Source organism: Myotis brandtii, unplaced genomic scaffold (genome assembly GCF_000412655.1).
Source record: "Myotis brandtii unplaced genomic scaffold, ASM41265v1 scaffold544, whole genome shotgun sequence".
Classification (NCBI taxonomy): domain Eukaryota; kingdom Metazoa; phylum Chordata; class Mammalia; order Chiroptera; family Vespertilionidae; genus Myotis; species Myotis brandtii.
Genome location: NW_005370008.1, coordinates 584,383 through 599,948, shown reverse-complemented (window position 1 = coordinate 599,948; position 15,566 = coordinate 584,383). Strand labels below are relative to the sequence as shown.

At 46.4% G+C, this 15,566-nt stretch overlaps 1 protein-coding gene across 2 annotated transcripts in view; it reads right to left on the bottom strand.

Moving 5' to 3' along the window:
- Positions 1–332: 332 nt before the first annotated feature.
- LOC102262218 (glutathione S-transferase A4) overlaps positions 333–15,566 on the bottom strand; it is a 21,245-nt gene continuing 6,011 nt past the window's right edge. The window contains exons 3-8 of one of the 2 annotated variants that reach the window (XM_005878092.2): positions 11,017–11,068; positions 8,679–8,811; positions 7,438–7,579; positions 5,334–5,465; positions 2,186–2,324; positions 333–483 (exon numbers count right to left, since the gene is read on the bottom strand). In XM_005878092.2, the coding sequence (XP_005878154.1) occupies positions 2,202–2,324; positions 5,334–5,465; positions 7,438–7,579; positions 8,679–8,811; positions 11,017–11,068 (582 nt within the window). In that variant the 3' untranslated portion in view covers positions 333–483; positions 2,186–2,201. The remainder of the gene's footprint in view (positions 484–2,185; positions 2,325–5,333; positions 5,466–7,437; positions 7,580–8,678; positions 8,812–11,016; positions 11,069–15,566) is intronic. The other variant, XM_014549284.1, reaches the window with a different exon arrangement.

The window sequence follows — 15,566 nt, the reverse complement described above, 5'->3', positions numbered from 1 at the left end:
CTAAGGTCTATACAGCAAACCCTTGATTTATATTGTCAGGCAGTGGCACTGGAGAGTAAAATCACATCGAAATGGTATACAATAGTCCAAATTTGCTGCCATCCTACACAATTCCATAATACAGACCTCTGGGTGCTATGATGTCCATGTCTGGTTCCATGGTGTAAATTAGTCTTCAAATGAGTGTAAAAGTTTCTCTTCCCGGAAGAGGTTAGAAGGAGCAGGCCAAAAGCCCACCCTCACTCTGACACCAACTGCAAGTTCAAGGGGGTGCCCCAAAAAACACCCTGAGGTTCGTCAAGCCGCTCAAAGAACTCACAGAACTCACGGAAAGCTGTTATACTCACGGCTACGGTTTATTACAGAGAGAGGATACAGACGGAAACCAGCCAGGGGAAGAGACGCACGGGACGGGGTCCAGGGGGGTCCAAACTTGAGCTTCCAGACGTCCTCTCTGTGGAGCCGTGGACGCATGAACTCCTCCTGGCAACCATGTGGGACATGGAGTATTGTCAACCAGGAAGCCCACCCAAGTTTTGAGTCCCGAATTTTTATTGGGGCTCCATCACATGGACATAATTGACTGCCCATGTGGTTGATCCGACTCCAGCTCCTCCATAGTTGAGCTGACACCACAAGACCCAAAGCCCCCACCCTCCATGGCATTATTGCTGTGGCTCAAATCACACTGTTAGTTACTATCTGGCTGGCGTAAGGCCGCCAGGCAAACAAAGACACTCCTATCAGGCATGACATTCCAAGGGCTTAGAGGTCACCTCCCAGAGGCAGAGGTCAGACCTGTGTTTGGTCGGGCCTTTGGGAAGGGTGAGTCTTTTCCCTACACACTCCCTCGCTTTCTTCTTTTCCTTGGCTCTTGCTCTCGGGATCCCGGCCGGACCCTGGGTGTCTCCCTCAGGAGCAGTAGACGGGCCACCACTGCTCCTGGGGCCTGGTCCAATGCTACACGTGTCACCAAGCCCTAGTTCATCCAGAAATTCTAAATATTAGCGTGACAACAGAGTGCCCACACTATGAAAGCGTGAACACAAACAACTACCTGGTGTCTACACTTGATTTTCCTCCAATAAAACACCAAGGCCCTTGCTATGAGTGTGATAGGCATTAATGATCACCTCATGGCTATATATATATTTTTTAATCCAAGCAAAAACCCCTCCTGCAGTAAGGGACGAATGTGTCCCCACTATAAACCCTCATAAAAAATGTGCTTTTCCTTAGTTTTTAAATTTCTGAGTATTAGTCCAGAACCATCATTTCTTCCTTTTCCCCAATTACTTCTGCTGTTTACACATCGACCTCCCCCACTGTGTGGTACATCTTCCTAGAGCAGGGGCTCTATCCTAGGGTTCTGCCTCCTGGAACCCTGCTTGGCACATAATAGGTGCTCAATTAATATAAAATCAACACATGTTTAAAGCAGCATGAATAAACTATCCTGTTAGTCTGAAATGCAAAAAATTCAAGCCTACAAATGAACATTTGAGTAATAAGACAAACGTGACATCCATTTATATTTTCTAACACAGATACAAAATATAACTGGAAAGATATATAAATGATAACTATGTTTGCCTGTGGGGAGAACCAGGTAGCTGGGGGCAAGACTAAAAAGAATACTTCCAACTGTATGGCCTTTTATACCTTTTTGAACCATGTAATTGTAGATTCCAAATAATTTAATTTAAAAATTCTAGCAACAGGACAATGATTTGTAAATTCTTTATTTTGGCTAATATCGACTGCACTCATCACTACTATGGATTTATAATAGCTCAGAGAGAGATACTCACTAGATATTCTGTTGTTATTAAACACTAAAAATTGGGAAGAGACCAGATGGGGTTTAGAATGGGGTAAGGAGAGGTGAAAAGAAGCTCCGGGAAGAACTTGAGCTCCTGCCCAACCCTGTTATCAGGAAATGAGTTCGGATCAAATCTAACATAAGTGTCAGCCTCTCCACAAAGGTTTTCAGAAAAAGGACCCATAACAATTATCCACTGGACACAAACATGTCCGTGTTTCTACAAGAGATCTCTTTGACATAAAAGACCCAACTTAGGAACAATTATACAGAGCACCACGACAGAGCGGTGATCAGGCAGCCTGACATCAACTAAGATACTAGTGTGGACACAGTGATCTCTAGGGGCCAGTTCTCACTCACAAACATCGGTGTTGATTTATGGCATAAAGACGTTGTAGACGGTTCTCACGTAGATCTCATCGGGAGGTGGCTTCTTCTTGCTGCCAGGTTCAAGGAATTTCCTTATTGTGGGGACATTACTTACTTTCACAGAGTACTCCTGAAAATGGAAAACACAGAAGTTCAAGGTTGACCACTATGAAAATATCGTTGTTCAAAATGGCCATCTATCAAAGTTTGTTCAGAAAGGATTTACTACAGGGATCCAACCAGAACTGTAACCCAACATCTGTTTAGGGTCTGATCTCCTGGTATGATTATATATACTCTCTGCCAACAGGGGCTGGTATCTGGACCAGGCTTTATGCAAATCTCACGGTTCACACCAAAATGTGAATTTTTTTCAGAGGTAGCAATATTAAAAAGATACTTAAAATAGGATTATGATACTTGCTTAAACAGAGAAAGAGAAAGGGAAAAGAAAAAAGACTTGGGAAGTACCTTAAAAATATTGATCTGCCCAGAGAAAATGCGTGAGTCATTTAAATAAAAGTGTTTTTAAAAAGTCATCAGATGGTACAATTTAGATTTTAAGATTCAGCTTTCTTGGACTTTTTCACTTCTAATAGCAAATGAATCCTCTCTCGGGCTATGTGTGAGAGATGGCCAGTTGTATCTTTTATAGCCTAGGGCTCAGATACCAGATATTTATGTAAACTAGAATGGAAGAAATAAATCATATTTTTCATTCATAGAGTTAAATCTTACCAACTCTCAGTAACTGAGAAAAAAGTCTATTTGAGCCTGGCCTGTGTGGCTCAGTGGTTGAGCTTTGACCTGTGAACCAGGAGGTCACTGTTCGATTCCCCCTTGGGGCAGGGTTGTGGGCTCGATCCCCAGTAGAGGGAGTGCAGGAGGCAGCCTACTGATGATTCTCTCTCATCACTAATGTTTCTATCTTTCTCCCTCTCCCTTCCTCTCTCTGAAATTAATAAAAACATTTTTGTTTAAAAAGTCTATTTGATCCAGTAAAAATTTTTAACTATATGAAGAAGTGTATATCCATTATATATAATTATTCTAATAAAATCTTTCAAAGTAGAGAGGTCATTTACTTTAAAAGCTAGTATTTATTAAATGTTGATTGTAAACAAAGCACGGCCTTCATTAAGTATGCACACACACATAAACATACATGTTACTAGTATTAACAAAAACTATTCCAATCATGTCAACGCTATGTGAATATGACAATCTTCTTTTTATTACTTATTTGAAATGTTTGTACTACCTAATTTTGAATATGATACCAATATTGAAAAGCTTGTTCCCTAGGATTTATCATTTAAAGATTTATGTGGGGTTAATACTTATTATGTATAATTAAACTGTAGTGACTCTTGACTTTTTTAAACTCTTTAATTAATGTAGGAGTGACCCTTCAATTAAACTCAGATCTGGTGTTAGATTCTGAAGTCCTTTAATATGGATGCTTGATCTGATCAGAGATTAAAACTGTATTTACACAAAAGTGCCAGGGGCTTAATCACATGTCACTAGCATTATGGATGTAAAACACCAGTAGGTCCCTAGGCTACTTCAAGGACCTATTGGTATTCAAGTCAAATTAAACAATGTTCGTCTCTGTGCCTTCAAGAAGAAATGAACATATGGTTAAACTACAGAATGGCTATTTGCCTTGCTGAATATTTTTATTCTTATTTTCTGGATGTATGCATTAAACTGGTGGTTGTTGTCCTGATTAGTATATCAGAATGATACCTACTGGATTTGGAATTATTATTTTTTTAAATATGTTTTTATTGATTTCAGAGAGGGAGAGGGAGAGAGAGATAGAAACATCAATGATGAGAGAGAATCATTGATCAGCTGCCTCCTGCATGCCCCCTACTGTGCATCCTAGGCAAGTGCCCTGACTGGGAGTTGAACCGTGACTGCCTGGTTCATAGGTTGATGCTCAACCACTGAGCCACACCTGCTGGGTGGAAAAATGATTTTTTAAAAGTATGTGTGTTACTCTTTGGAGATGAAGTGTATGTCTTTCCTGGCCTTTGACAACTTGGTCAAAGATGTGTCAATGTGGTCTATATCAGCGTTGACAATCTTTCCATAAAGGACCAATTAATAAATATTTTAGGCTTTACAGGCCATACATTATCTCTCACAGAACTACTCTGCCATGGTCGCACAGAAGTAGCGTAGGCAATGCATAAACGAATGGGTGTGGCTTTGTGCCAATAAAACTTATCTATGGACACTGAAATTTGAACTTCATGTAATTTCACGTGTCATGAAATATTATTACTCTTTTGGCACTTTTTCTAACAATGTAAAAATGCAAAAGTCATTGTTAGCTCAAAAGCTGTACGAAATCAGGTGGCAGGCCTGATTTGGCCTGGGGTGGGGGGCTGTAGTTTGCCAACCCCCAGGGTAGAGAAAAACCCATCGGACTTGCAGATATAGGCTAAGGTTCCAGGCAAAACTCAGGGACCAACTAGCTGGGCCATCTCGGCTGCTGACTTCTTTACTCTGGGTCTCTATTTCTTCACATGTATAGTGAAGGCTTTGGAAAAGGTTCATTTTTTAAAGCCCCTTTCTGCTTCAAAATTCTATCATCAATCCTGCCAGAATAACAGGGAGCAATAAGCTGAACCACACACAGGTCTTTCCTTGGAAAGTCTGGGAAGGGGAATGGTGGGAACTCTGAAATGATGTTCAGGGTGCCTTTATTCACTCTCAGAACATAGGCTTGGGCATTTCCAGTTTGACACATGACTTCCAAGACAGACAGGGGGCCATGCCCTGGTGAGGAGACTGTTTTTGATGCTGATGCTCATGCCCTCCCTGTCAGTACATTGAGCAGGAACAGCCGAGGAGCACCCTGTCCGTGCGATGACTTCTATGGCAAGTCCCTATTGGCTAACTCTAGGAATCGTCCCAAGAGTGTAGTTATGGAATAAAACTAAGATAAATGATCTTTCATCCTCAGATCTGGGGAGTGGAAAAACAATTTCAAGCCTGTACCTTCATTTCATTTCACCAACTAGACTCTAAAAAAGTTACACACACACACAGCCAACCAATCAACAGACACCGAAGGCAGGCCTAAAAGTTCTGGGCCAATCTTCTAAGATGTGCTTTTGTTTACCTGGAGGTGAGGAAAGGAAGCCAGGATATTGGGGATTTTCTCCTCTAGAGCCAAAATGGTCTGGAGTAGAACCACGTCTGCAAGGCTCAGCTGATTGCCCACGAGGAACCTTTGTCCATGCTCCCTCAGAACCTGCAGGAGTAAGTGTTCTGCATTGGTCACAGTACTCTACACAGAGAGGCTGATGAAGCTTTCGAACCAGCGCCATATCTGAGAAGGGGTGACACTCCGGCCTTATCCTTTCGTCTCTTTATTAATAACATCAATTAAGAGGAAGCTCCTTATATCAGAACTAGAGGCCTGTTGCATGAAAAGATTCGTGCAATAGGCTTTCCCTTCCCCTGGCTGCCAGCACCAGTTTTCCTCCGGCACCCGGGACCCAGGCCTTCGCTCTGGCCGGAGCCGCCTTCAGTCTTCGCTGTTCCGGCTAGAGCCGCCTTCAAGTCTTTGTTGCTCCAGCCGGAGCCACCTTCAAGCCCTCGCTGCTCCGGCCGGAGCCGCCTTCAGTCTTCACTCCGCCGCTTCGCGCCCACGCATGCAAATTAACCGCCATCTTTGATGGAAGTTAATTTGCATGTCACTCTGATTAGCCAATGGTGGAGCGTAGCGAAGGTATGGTCAATTTGAATCTTTGTCTATTATTAGATAGGATGTGCATGGACAAAAGGTATAGAAATTACAGCACCGTGAAATATCAGCTTTATATCAGAATGAAACACTGTAAAGGAAAAGGGCATATTAATTCTGGATTTATGCTTTCAAAGAATACATCGATTCCATAAATATATCTACAGAAATGATGTAGCCCTCGTGAATTCAGGAGGCTGGGGAAGGTGGGGAGCGCTGTAAGAAATAAGCTATAGATCCTCGCCAAGGAGTCTGATCTTGTTTGCCGGTGGTTTGTACAAACAGCAGCACTCATAGTGATCAACTGGATGTCACTAAAAAAAAGCAGGCTTCCTTGCAAAGCTTCTAAGCCAGAAAAAAATGAAAAGCATGAGAGTTCATCTTGCTCCCATCTGAGAATACCATATAGGTGCAGAGTCATAGGAACCGCGGTAGAAGAGGGAAGATCCCGTTGGCAGAGAACTCTCCGATGCTCACGAGCGTGAGGATGTGTGTGTGGTGTGTATGACTGACAGGGACCCTGCACATGATTCCAAATCAAACAGCCAGTGCAGCCAGAGTGGGGGGAGCACAACGAATGCGGCATTTGCAGTCCGAGGGCTGAGTCTCATTCCCAGCTCTCCTCCTCAGGCACCTCACTCCATCTCAGTGATTCTGCTTCATTATGTATAAAAGAGGGGTAACCATTTTTAGCTCATGTGTTGGGAGGAGCCCTGACACTATCTGGGCCACAGGGACATAAGAACCAGCAACAGCCCTTCCCCAAGGCACCTGCTCCTCCCATGTCACTCCACATTTCTGCATTAGCATATTTTACATTCACGAAGTGCCCGTGGGCAAGAGAGCATGAAAGCAAGTGGCAGAAACACCCAGGAAATACCTCCCCTTCTCAGATCTAATTCCATGAAGAAGGCCAGAGGACGTTTGCCAAGTCCATATTTTTACATTGTCTTCTTTTGTGTGTTTTTTTACTTGAAACATTCAAACACAATTCCTCTCAGCTGAGAAAAAGGAGTTTGAAGTTCAGAAAAGCAGTAAGACCAGGTAAATTACAAAACAGAAAAAAGAGCAAATGGAAATAAAGCGCCATGGTTCTTCTCTTCATATCAAACTGTTAAGTAGGATGTCTGATACAATGCCTTTCGGCAAACACCTATGGCATGAAAGAGGGAAGAGATTAGGGAGTTTCTGCTGGTCTGTATCTTACACAGGGTGGGCACCGGGTGAACGTAAGGAATGATGACACACCTCATGGTGAGCCCAGATTTCCCCAGACTTCTGAATAATGTGGTCCCAGAGGGTCTGAGAGCTCCATGCCACCCTGGCTTTGTGCTCAGGGCTACTGTCAGCTCTCAGGGGTCCAGCCAGCTTAGTCCAACGGGGCTCAGCCTCACACTGTCCTGAGCTGGAAGGGGCATTGGTGGCAGCTCGCTGGTGGTCTGGTTATGCTCTTTTCATAGGCTTCTCCGCCACCTACCTTTTCAAACACAGGGAAGTACCGAAGAATAGCCTTCTGGGCCATGCTAACCACTTCCTTCTGCTGATCATCTGGTTTCAGGAAAGGGTGCATGATAATCAGCTCCAGCAGATCCAGCGTCCCCTCCACATACATGTCAATCCTTAAAACGAAAAAGCGGGTTTCTTAGTTTCCCCTTCTTAGAACTCACCGGCTTCCACAACTAAGAATTCAGAGTGCTTTTTCCCCATAAGGCTCTGGCATCTGAAGTACCAAGAACATGTATATACACCTGCCTCTTATGAGGAAAGATGCAAACAATTCTAGTTATAATTCAGAAAAGTCTTTCAGGAAGATCTGTACAAATCAGACGGCCCAATAGCCATGACAGCCCTCTCTCCCCAGTTCCTACTCCTTCACTCTCACTCCACACACATGCGCAGTGTGGGTGGAACGCCACATTTATAAAAAAAAAGAGTGGATACCATTTCTGGAATGCTTGGTATGCATCAGGCATGGTGCTAAACACTCTGCAGCTGTGAGTTCACTGAATCCCATGACATTACGAGGAATGTGCTGTCATTACCCCCACTGCACAGGACACTCATCAGGATTCCAGCTTAACACACTGCCTGGGGCCATGCACCCGGGAGGTACAAGGACCAGGCTCTGAATTCAAATTATAATTCAAGGCACAGTGTCCCAGGCCTCAGATGTCACAGCAGCTTCCTATTCCTAACACTCAATGGTAATAGGTTTGCAAGAAAAATAAAAAGTATTATCCAAGTGTTTAAAGATGTTGAAACCTGCAACCACCACATTCCCGATATCGGCTCCACTATCTGAATTCAGTTCCTTTCTATCATTTTACTCGGATGCTCTGAACTGATTTCCCAACTGGTCTTCATGACCATTCCAGGCGTCCATTCCCTGTCCACACTAGTGACCCCAGACATAGTGTAGACAGGGTGCTGCAAGGACTGCAGATCAGCTAAGGCAGTGGTCAGCAAACTGCGACTCGCGAGCCACATGAGGCTCTTTGGCCCCTTGAGTGTGGCTCTTCCACAAAATACCACGTGCGGGCGCGCATGTACAGTGCAATTGAAACTTCGTGGCCCGTGCGCAGAAGTCAGTATTTTGTGGAAGAGCCACACTCAAGGGGTCAAAGAGCCGCATGTGGCTCGCGAGCCGCAGTTTGCCGACCACTGAACTAAGGCATCAGTAAACTGACACGTGACAACACTCAAGAGGGGCCACATTACAGGGTTCTCTCCTTGAGGTCCCTGCCGAAGAGATTGTGCTTGTCCGCGATGTAGTGGAGAATGCTCCGGGTCTGCACCAACTTCATGCCGTCAATTTCAACCATTGGCACTTGCTGGAACAGCAGGTGGTTACCTGAGAAGGGAGCCCAGAGTTAGAGGTGATCTCTTCCCTGTCCCCTGACCCCTAAGAACGTGCTTTGGGGAATGAAAAAGGACAGTGGGGCCACACAGCCGTAGGAAATGGTATAAAACCCCCTGATGACAGATAGGTAACCTCAACTTCATTCGGGGGACCAGATTTAGCCATAAAAGAAGCCTGGCCCAGCCGGCAAGGTTCAGTGGTTGAGCGTCGACCCATGAACCAGGAGGTCACGGTTCGATTCCCAGTAGGGCATATGCCCGGGTTGCAGTCTCAATCCCCAGTGTGGGGTGTGCAGGAGGCAGCTGATCGATGATTCTCTCTCATCATTGATCTTTCTATCTCTCTTTCCCTCTCCCTTCCTTTCTGAAATCAATACAAATATTTAAAAAGAAAAAGAAGCCTGAAAACTAGCTTTGTTCGAAACTTGCCCCTTTCATTTTCACCCCTGGAAAAACACCTCCCCCCAGTGACAAGGGGCTGGAAATGGAGTGAAGACATTTCTTCAGAGCTGTGCTGGCCGAAAACAGTAGCTAGTAGCTGCACATGTCTAGTTTAAATTAATGAAAATTTGGCTCCTTAGTTACACTAGACACATTACAAGTGCTCAGTAGGCACAGAGGCCAGTGGCTCCTGCACTGGCCAGCACAGAAGAGAACATTCCCATCCCTGCAGGATGCTCTCCTGACAGCACTGCCTGCGGCAGCCTGACCATGCCGCCTGAATCACCAACTGCCACTCAGGTCCACCCGTGGGCATGTCTCTTTCACAGCCATAGACCACGGACTACCAAGTTAGCTGTCACCCGTCAAAACGTAACCCAGTACTTTCTTCAACAAACCTGCATCAAACACTTTAAACCCCAGGGAGAGATGCAAGTACAGGGGCCCCACGGCTGGGGGCCTGTAGGGGTGGAGAGGCCATGAGCACTCAGCACATGCCTCGGGGTGTCAGGCAGTGTCGCCTGACAGGTGGCATTGCAGCCTGTACAGCTGGTCCCACGCAAGGGGTCCTGAGGTTGGGAGGGAGGCTGGGTATTTCTTAGGGGGCCTCGGGGTGGAGAGGGTAGAGCTGACCAGGAGTTAATGCGGGCCTTTTATTGATTCCACTAGTGGCCTGGTGCACAAAATTCGTGCACATTAAAAGATTAGAGGAAACATTTTAATATTGCTATTTGCCCTTTCTCTACAATAGAAGTGTCAGAGATGAAAGAGAATTAGTAAAATGTATATGAAAATCTTCCTCCTGTCAGAATCTGGGGCACACCACAGGACCCAGAGTCAAGTCCCCGCCCACCCACGTGCACCTCAAAATCACGCGAGACCCAGACCTGGCCAGCCACCCCCCCATTGGGCTAGATCCAGACCCAGCCGGTCTCACCCTTGTCAAGCCCCACCGGGGGGAGGGGGGGTAGGTGGGGGGGGTGTGCAGCCTCAGGTCACCTGGCCTGGTGCTGGGGCAGGGGGCACAGCCTGAGGTCTCCCAGCCTGGGCCGGGGCTGGGGCACACCTTGAGGTCCCCCGTCAAGTCCCATCAGGCGGGGGACACAGCCTGAGGTCCTCCATCAAGCCCCGCCAGGCAGAGGGTGTGGCCTCAGCTACCCTGCCCCAGCCCAGCACCATGCAGCCTCAGGTCCCTGCTGATTGCTTGTAGCCTCAGGTCCCTGCTGATTGCTCGTTAAGGCTGTTATGGGAACTCAGCCTCCACTGTGGGTGCTGCCATCTTTGTGGCGGAGTGATGGTCAATTTGCATATTCCCTATTTATTATATAGGATTTGTTTGGTATTCACTTTGGAAATGCAGCCCAGCATAAATGGGGACTTTTACCTGCATACCTTACACAGGCCCCATGTCTCAGAGAATTTGGGGGAGGAGAAGGAGGCGGGACAAGGAAGATGAGGAGGGAAGGGCTGATGAAGATGTACGAAGGGGGTAAAGGAACTTGGAGGAAGGCAGAGGGAGGAGAGAGGGATGGAGAAGGGCTATGTGGATGGAACGAAGAACTGCTCTCTCCCTTCAGCTCTTACAGAACACTGGATGAGAAGCGATTTCCTTAAAGTTTCAGTCATTATTCCCTCTTGCTGGTCTGGTTTAGGACACTGTCCTGAATGTTTAGTGTTGCAGGGTCTTGCCCTTCCACATAAATGTCAGCTCTTTTTAAAAACCAGCATTATCGAGTCATCTCCTCTCCTCACTCACCGTCCTGCAGCTTCTGCAGCTGTTCTTTCGTTTCCAAAAATTCTTCCTCGAACTAAATTGTAAAAAAGAAAAGGTACATGTCACTACACGTTCAGGACTGCAATCTCCAGGTTAAACTGCTGCCAAGTCCCAGGGAAAGAGCACACGCTGTAGCCACACCTTGGTTTCTAAAGATCACTGCGCGCTAAAGAGACCAGGGCTCCTGGGAGAAACAGCGGATTCTGTCACGTCAGGGAACAGGGGTGCTCACAGACTAAGAGCTGTGGCAAAGGCAAAGGCACTCAGGACCCTACCTGCAGGTCATTCCCTGGCCAAATCGGGGACAACTCAAGCATCAAAAACAGTGATGTCACTTATGGATTATAACACACACCAACCAAAAACCCCCCTGTCCAGAATGATGATACTAAAAAGGGGTGGGGGGAGAAGGAAGTTTATATATGGCAGAATTAGTGCTAGTTATGCTAGTTAACGTATAATTATGGCTAATTAATAAAATTAGAAAAAGCTAATTTGCGACTGACAATGAAATTACTGGGCCATGGGCACAGACTATTCACACAATCTCAAAGTATTCCCCACACGTTACTTCATTATGACAAAGGAAGAGCGTTTCTTTGCAATGGAGAGATCCGGAAGTCTCACCATCTCGCCAACCAAGTGGTCAGACTTAGCTGCCCACTAGGGGACACTCTGAGCTGTCCTGTCCTTGTTGCTATGAGACGGTTACAGTAGCGCTGTGAAAACACTGCCCAAAACACTGAACCCGGAGGTGAAAACCAAGCACATCCAGAATGTGGGAATTCTGCAACATCAATGGCCTGGATTCTTTCAAAGAGTCAAGAACATGGGGGTGGGGAGGAAGCAGGTACTGTTCTAGATGAAAAGAGACTTAACAACCCAAAGCCTGATTCTTGATGCGATCATGGATGGGGCGGTACAGGGGACAGCTATAACTGCTACACAAATATATAAGAGATACATAGACATTTGGGGGACAGCAGGGATTGTATATTAGATATTGTAAAGTGAGCGTTACTTTTCTTAGTTGTGACAATGATATTGTGGTTATTAGAACAGTTTATTCTCAGGAAGAAGATATGTGCTGATGTCTGCAACTTACTTTCAGAGGACTGAAGGAAGCAGAAGCAGAGAGGGAGGAAGGGAGAAAGCAAATGTGGTAAACTGCTAACAAGTTTAGTTGAAAGGTGTTCATTGTACTATTACAGTTTTTCTGTAGGTTTGAATGCTTTCAAATTAAAAAGTTTGGGGCAGGGGGGAGAGAAATAGAGTGAAAACAAGTTCTTATTCTCTTGACATTCTAAAATGTTCTAACACGACTTCATGTCAGGAAGAGGCCTCCTCCCACTGTGTCCCTGTGCTGCTCCCGATCAGCCAAGGGCCGGCGGAGCTGACCCGCCCAGAATCAGCAGTGCCCCCTCCTCTGTCTCAACTAGCTAACCTTGGGGGAGAACTGGGATACGGGACGAAAAGGGGCTTCTGCTATTCACCAGGGTCCCGTGGTGTGAGGAGAGGGGCCTCAGTGCCCCTGCAGACAGACACTCTATCTGGTGCTCAGGCCAGCAATGTTCTGGGCATTTGTCCAAACGCCCAGCTGGTCAGATATGGTGCTGGGGGTGCTCCCTCCACACGACTGCTCTCAGAACTTATGACCATGACCATTTAGAACACATGGGAAATAGGGGAGGGGGCGTCCGACACCAGGCCCATCTTCAGTAGCTTAGAGACTCCAGAATCGTACATTTTAGTTTTATTCCGCACCTCAACCCCTGCCACAGTATTTCATTGTTTATTTATCAAGAGAAACTCTTCCTTAGCTCAAATATTCATGTTTCATAGTTCAGGAACACAGGTCAGCGACAAACTTCCATGGAATTCAACCCAAAGAAATTCCTTACATTACAAGATCACTTTGCTCTGAAAGAAACCAGCCTTCCTCGTCTCCTCTAAATCTTCCATGGAATCATAGTTTCTGTAGAAATCTGCAGATGCCTTTTTTCTTGGTTCAGCCACCCAAACTAATCAGAAGCTGTAAGCCCTAGGGATATAATGATGGCTCCAACAATATGAAATCGCTTGGCCAGAAGGCCGCACATCTGAGGTTTTGGCCAAGCACTGGAAGACACGGAAGTTATATTCTCCCCAACACCAACGTCCTTCCTGCGGGAGAACTGGCTCCAGAATCGTGCATTTTAAAGACAAGTCCTTCCCAGTGGTTCTGGTCCTGGTTTGGGATTTCTGGGACACGCACCGTGTGCGCTCTCACGAGAGCAGTGGTCGGCAAACTGTGGCTCGAGAGCCACATGCGGCTCTTTGGCTCCTTGAGTGTGGCTCTTCCATAAAATACCATGTGCGGGCACGCACGTACAGTGCGATTGAAACTTCATGGCGATTGAAATGTACCTCAATCAGATTGAGGACGTTTTTAGCAAAGGCCAGCTTAGGAGTACCCTAATTAAGTTAATAACAATGTACCTACCTATATAGTTTAAGTTTAAAAAATTTGGCTCTCAAAAGAAATTTCAATCGTTGTACTGTTGATATTTGGCTCTGTTGACTAATGAATTTGCCGACCACTGCACTAGAGGAACTGGCTCATGTCAAGCTCTATAAAACTACCAGCCAGTAAGAAGGAAATGGCACTGGAGGGGAGATGAGAGGGTTGGACAGAGAGGGAAGGAAAAAATCAAGTCGAGCTTGGAAGGACCTGGGCAACTCTAGTCCATTACTGCCGGGGGCTGGGTTTCCATCTACAGTCAGTTGTCTCTGCTCCCTAACTTCGGAGAACTGCCCTTCCCACACCACAGCACTCACTTGTTCAACACTTGGTCAGTTCTTCAAGTGAATTACCACAAGTCCTGCATTAGGAGTTCGTAGCCCTTAAGTCTTCTCTTTTATGTGTGTTGATTCCCCTCTGAACAAGGATATCTGGCTGGAATCTGGGCTGGGGGCGGGGGTCTTCAGGCAAGTGGAGCCCCGGCAGTGGAGAAGCAACATCCAGCACAGAGCAATGCCCAAGGACTTGGACCAGTGACTGAGATGGAGGATGCTGACTCCTGAGTGAGGACCTGCTGCCTTTCGGCAGGTTGCTACCTGTTTCCTCAGATGTGTGTGCCGTACCCAGCGGACTCAGCCGGATACTGTGACACTGCGACTCACAAACTCATCCACTGGCTGCCAGCCCATCCCTCCCGATTGTTTCGATCTGTATGAGCACAAACTTAGCTAAAAATGTCCTTTGGCAAAGACATGGAGGGAGCTCTCCCAAATATCACCTTTTGGGAATTGCTCCTGTAAGCCATGTGGTCAGCCCCAGTGAGGGAGGCCAATCAAGCTCCCTCCACCCTGGTCAGAGGGGCGAGCCTAAGAGCCACGCTGGGCTAATTATTCGGTCCCATCTACCTGCCCACTGCCATTGGTCTAGGATAGGTAGGTCACATGACCTGTGTTCTTGTTTTGTTGAATTCATTGAGGGTTGGGTCTCCATCAATGAAACCAAGAATCCTGACTCATAGGAGAACAGGAGGGGCAAGGTACAATGAAGATTAGGAAGAGAGAGGATGTGATGAAGGATTATACTACATACACATATACTAGTAAGACATCCATCTCAAAACTTATTACATAAACCAGAATTGTAAATTCAGAAGCATACAGGGTTAGACAGATGACATAAACAGACCAGCTTCAGGTGATGGGACCAAGAATTTGTTCACTCTCCCTCTTAACACAATTAGAAAATTCATCCCGAGACAACAGGGACTGAGGGGGACTGTGCTTCAAGGGCCCAGCTGCAGTGGCAGTCCTTGCTCAGGCTCAGCAATGCTGCCTGTGCAAATGAGGGCCCAGTGTCATTAAATCTTCCAGTTTCTCAAAAGAAGTCAGAAACCAGCATCTACTTATATAAAAACCATGGGTGGTGTTCATCACAACCTGAATCGCCTTGACCAAGTGGAAGGAAGTCAGTCCTGCAGGCGTTGTCTTGGCAATGGCTGCGCCCTCCCCTGAGCTGTTTCCTGGAGCTGTTTCCGGTGAAGGCGGGGTTTGAGGCAGGAACCCACCCTCAGAGCGTGGACCCACTGAATCCTGGGTCATTTTGCCAAGGGCTGAGCCCTCCCCAGCTGTTTCCCGTGTGGCCTGAGGGAAGAACCCACCCTCAGAGCACCAGGAGCGCCCAGCAGCAGTCAGTTCTGGGCTGCTGAGGTGGAGGCCACAGTATGGTAGAACTCTGGGTCTGGCCCAACAGGGGGCATGGCCAATCTTCAAACCAGACCCTGACAGTAGAAAGGAGGGAGCCCCATTCCTCACAGAATCTGCTGTTGGATAGCTTGCTGTGAGTGGCCTGCCAGCCAGGAACCCCATTCTCCTGCACCCCGGACCCTGACAGGAGGGAGGAGGGAGCCCCTTTCCTCACGGAATCAGCTCCTTTTGTTACTGTTTATTTATTAATAAATTTATATATTATTTTCATATACATTTTACTAATTTCCTTTCATCTCTCACACTTCTATTATAGAGAAAGGGCAAAT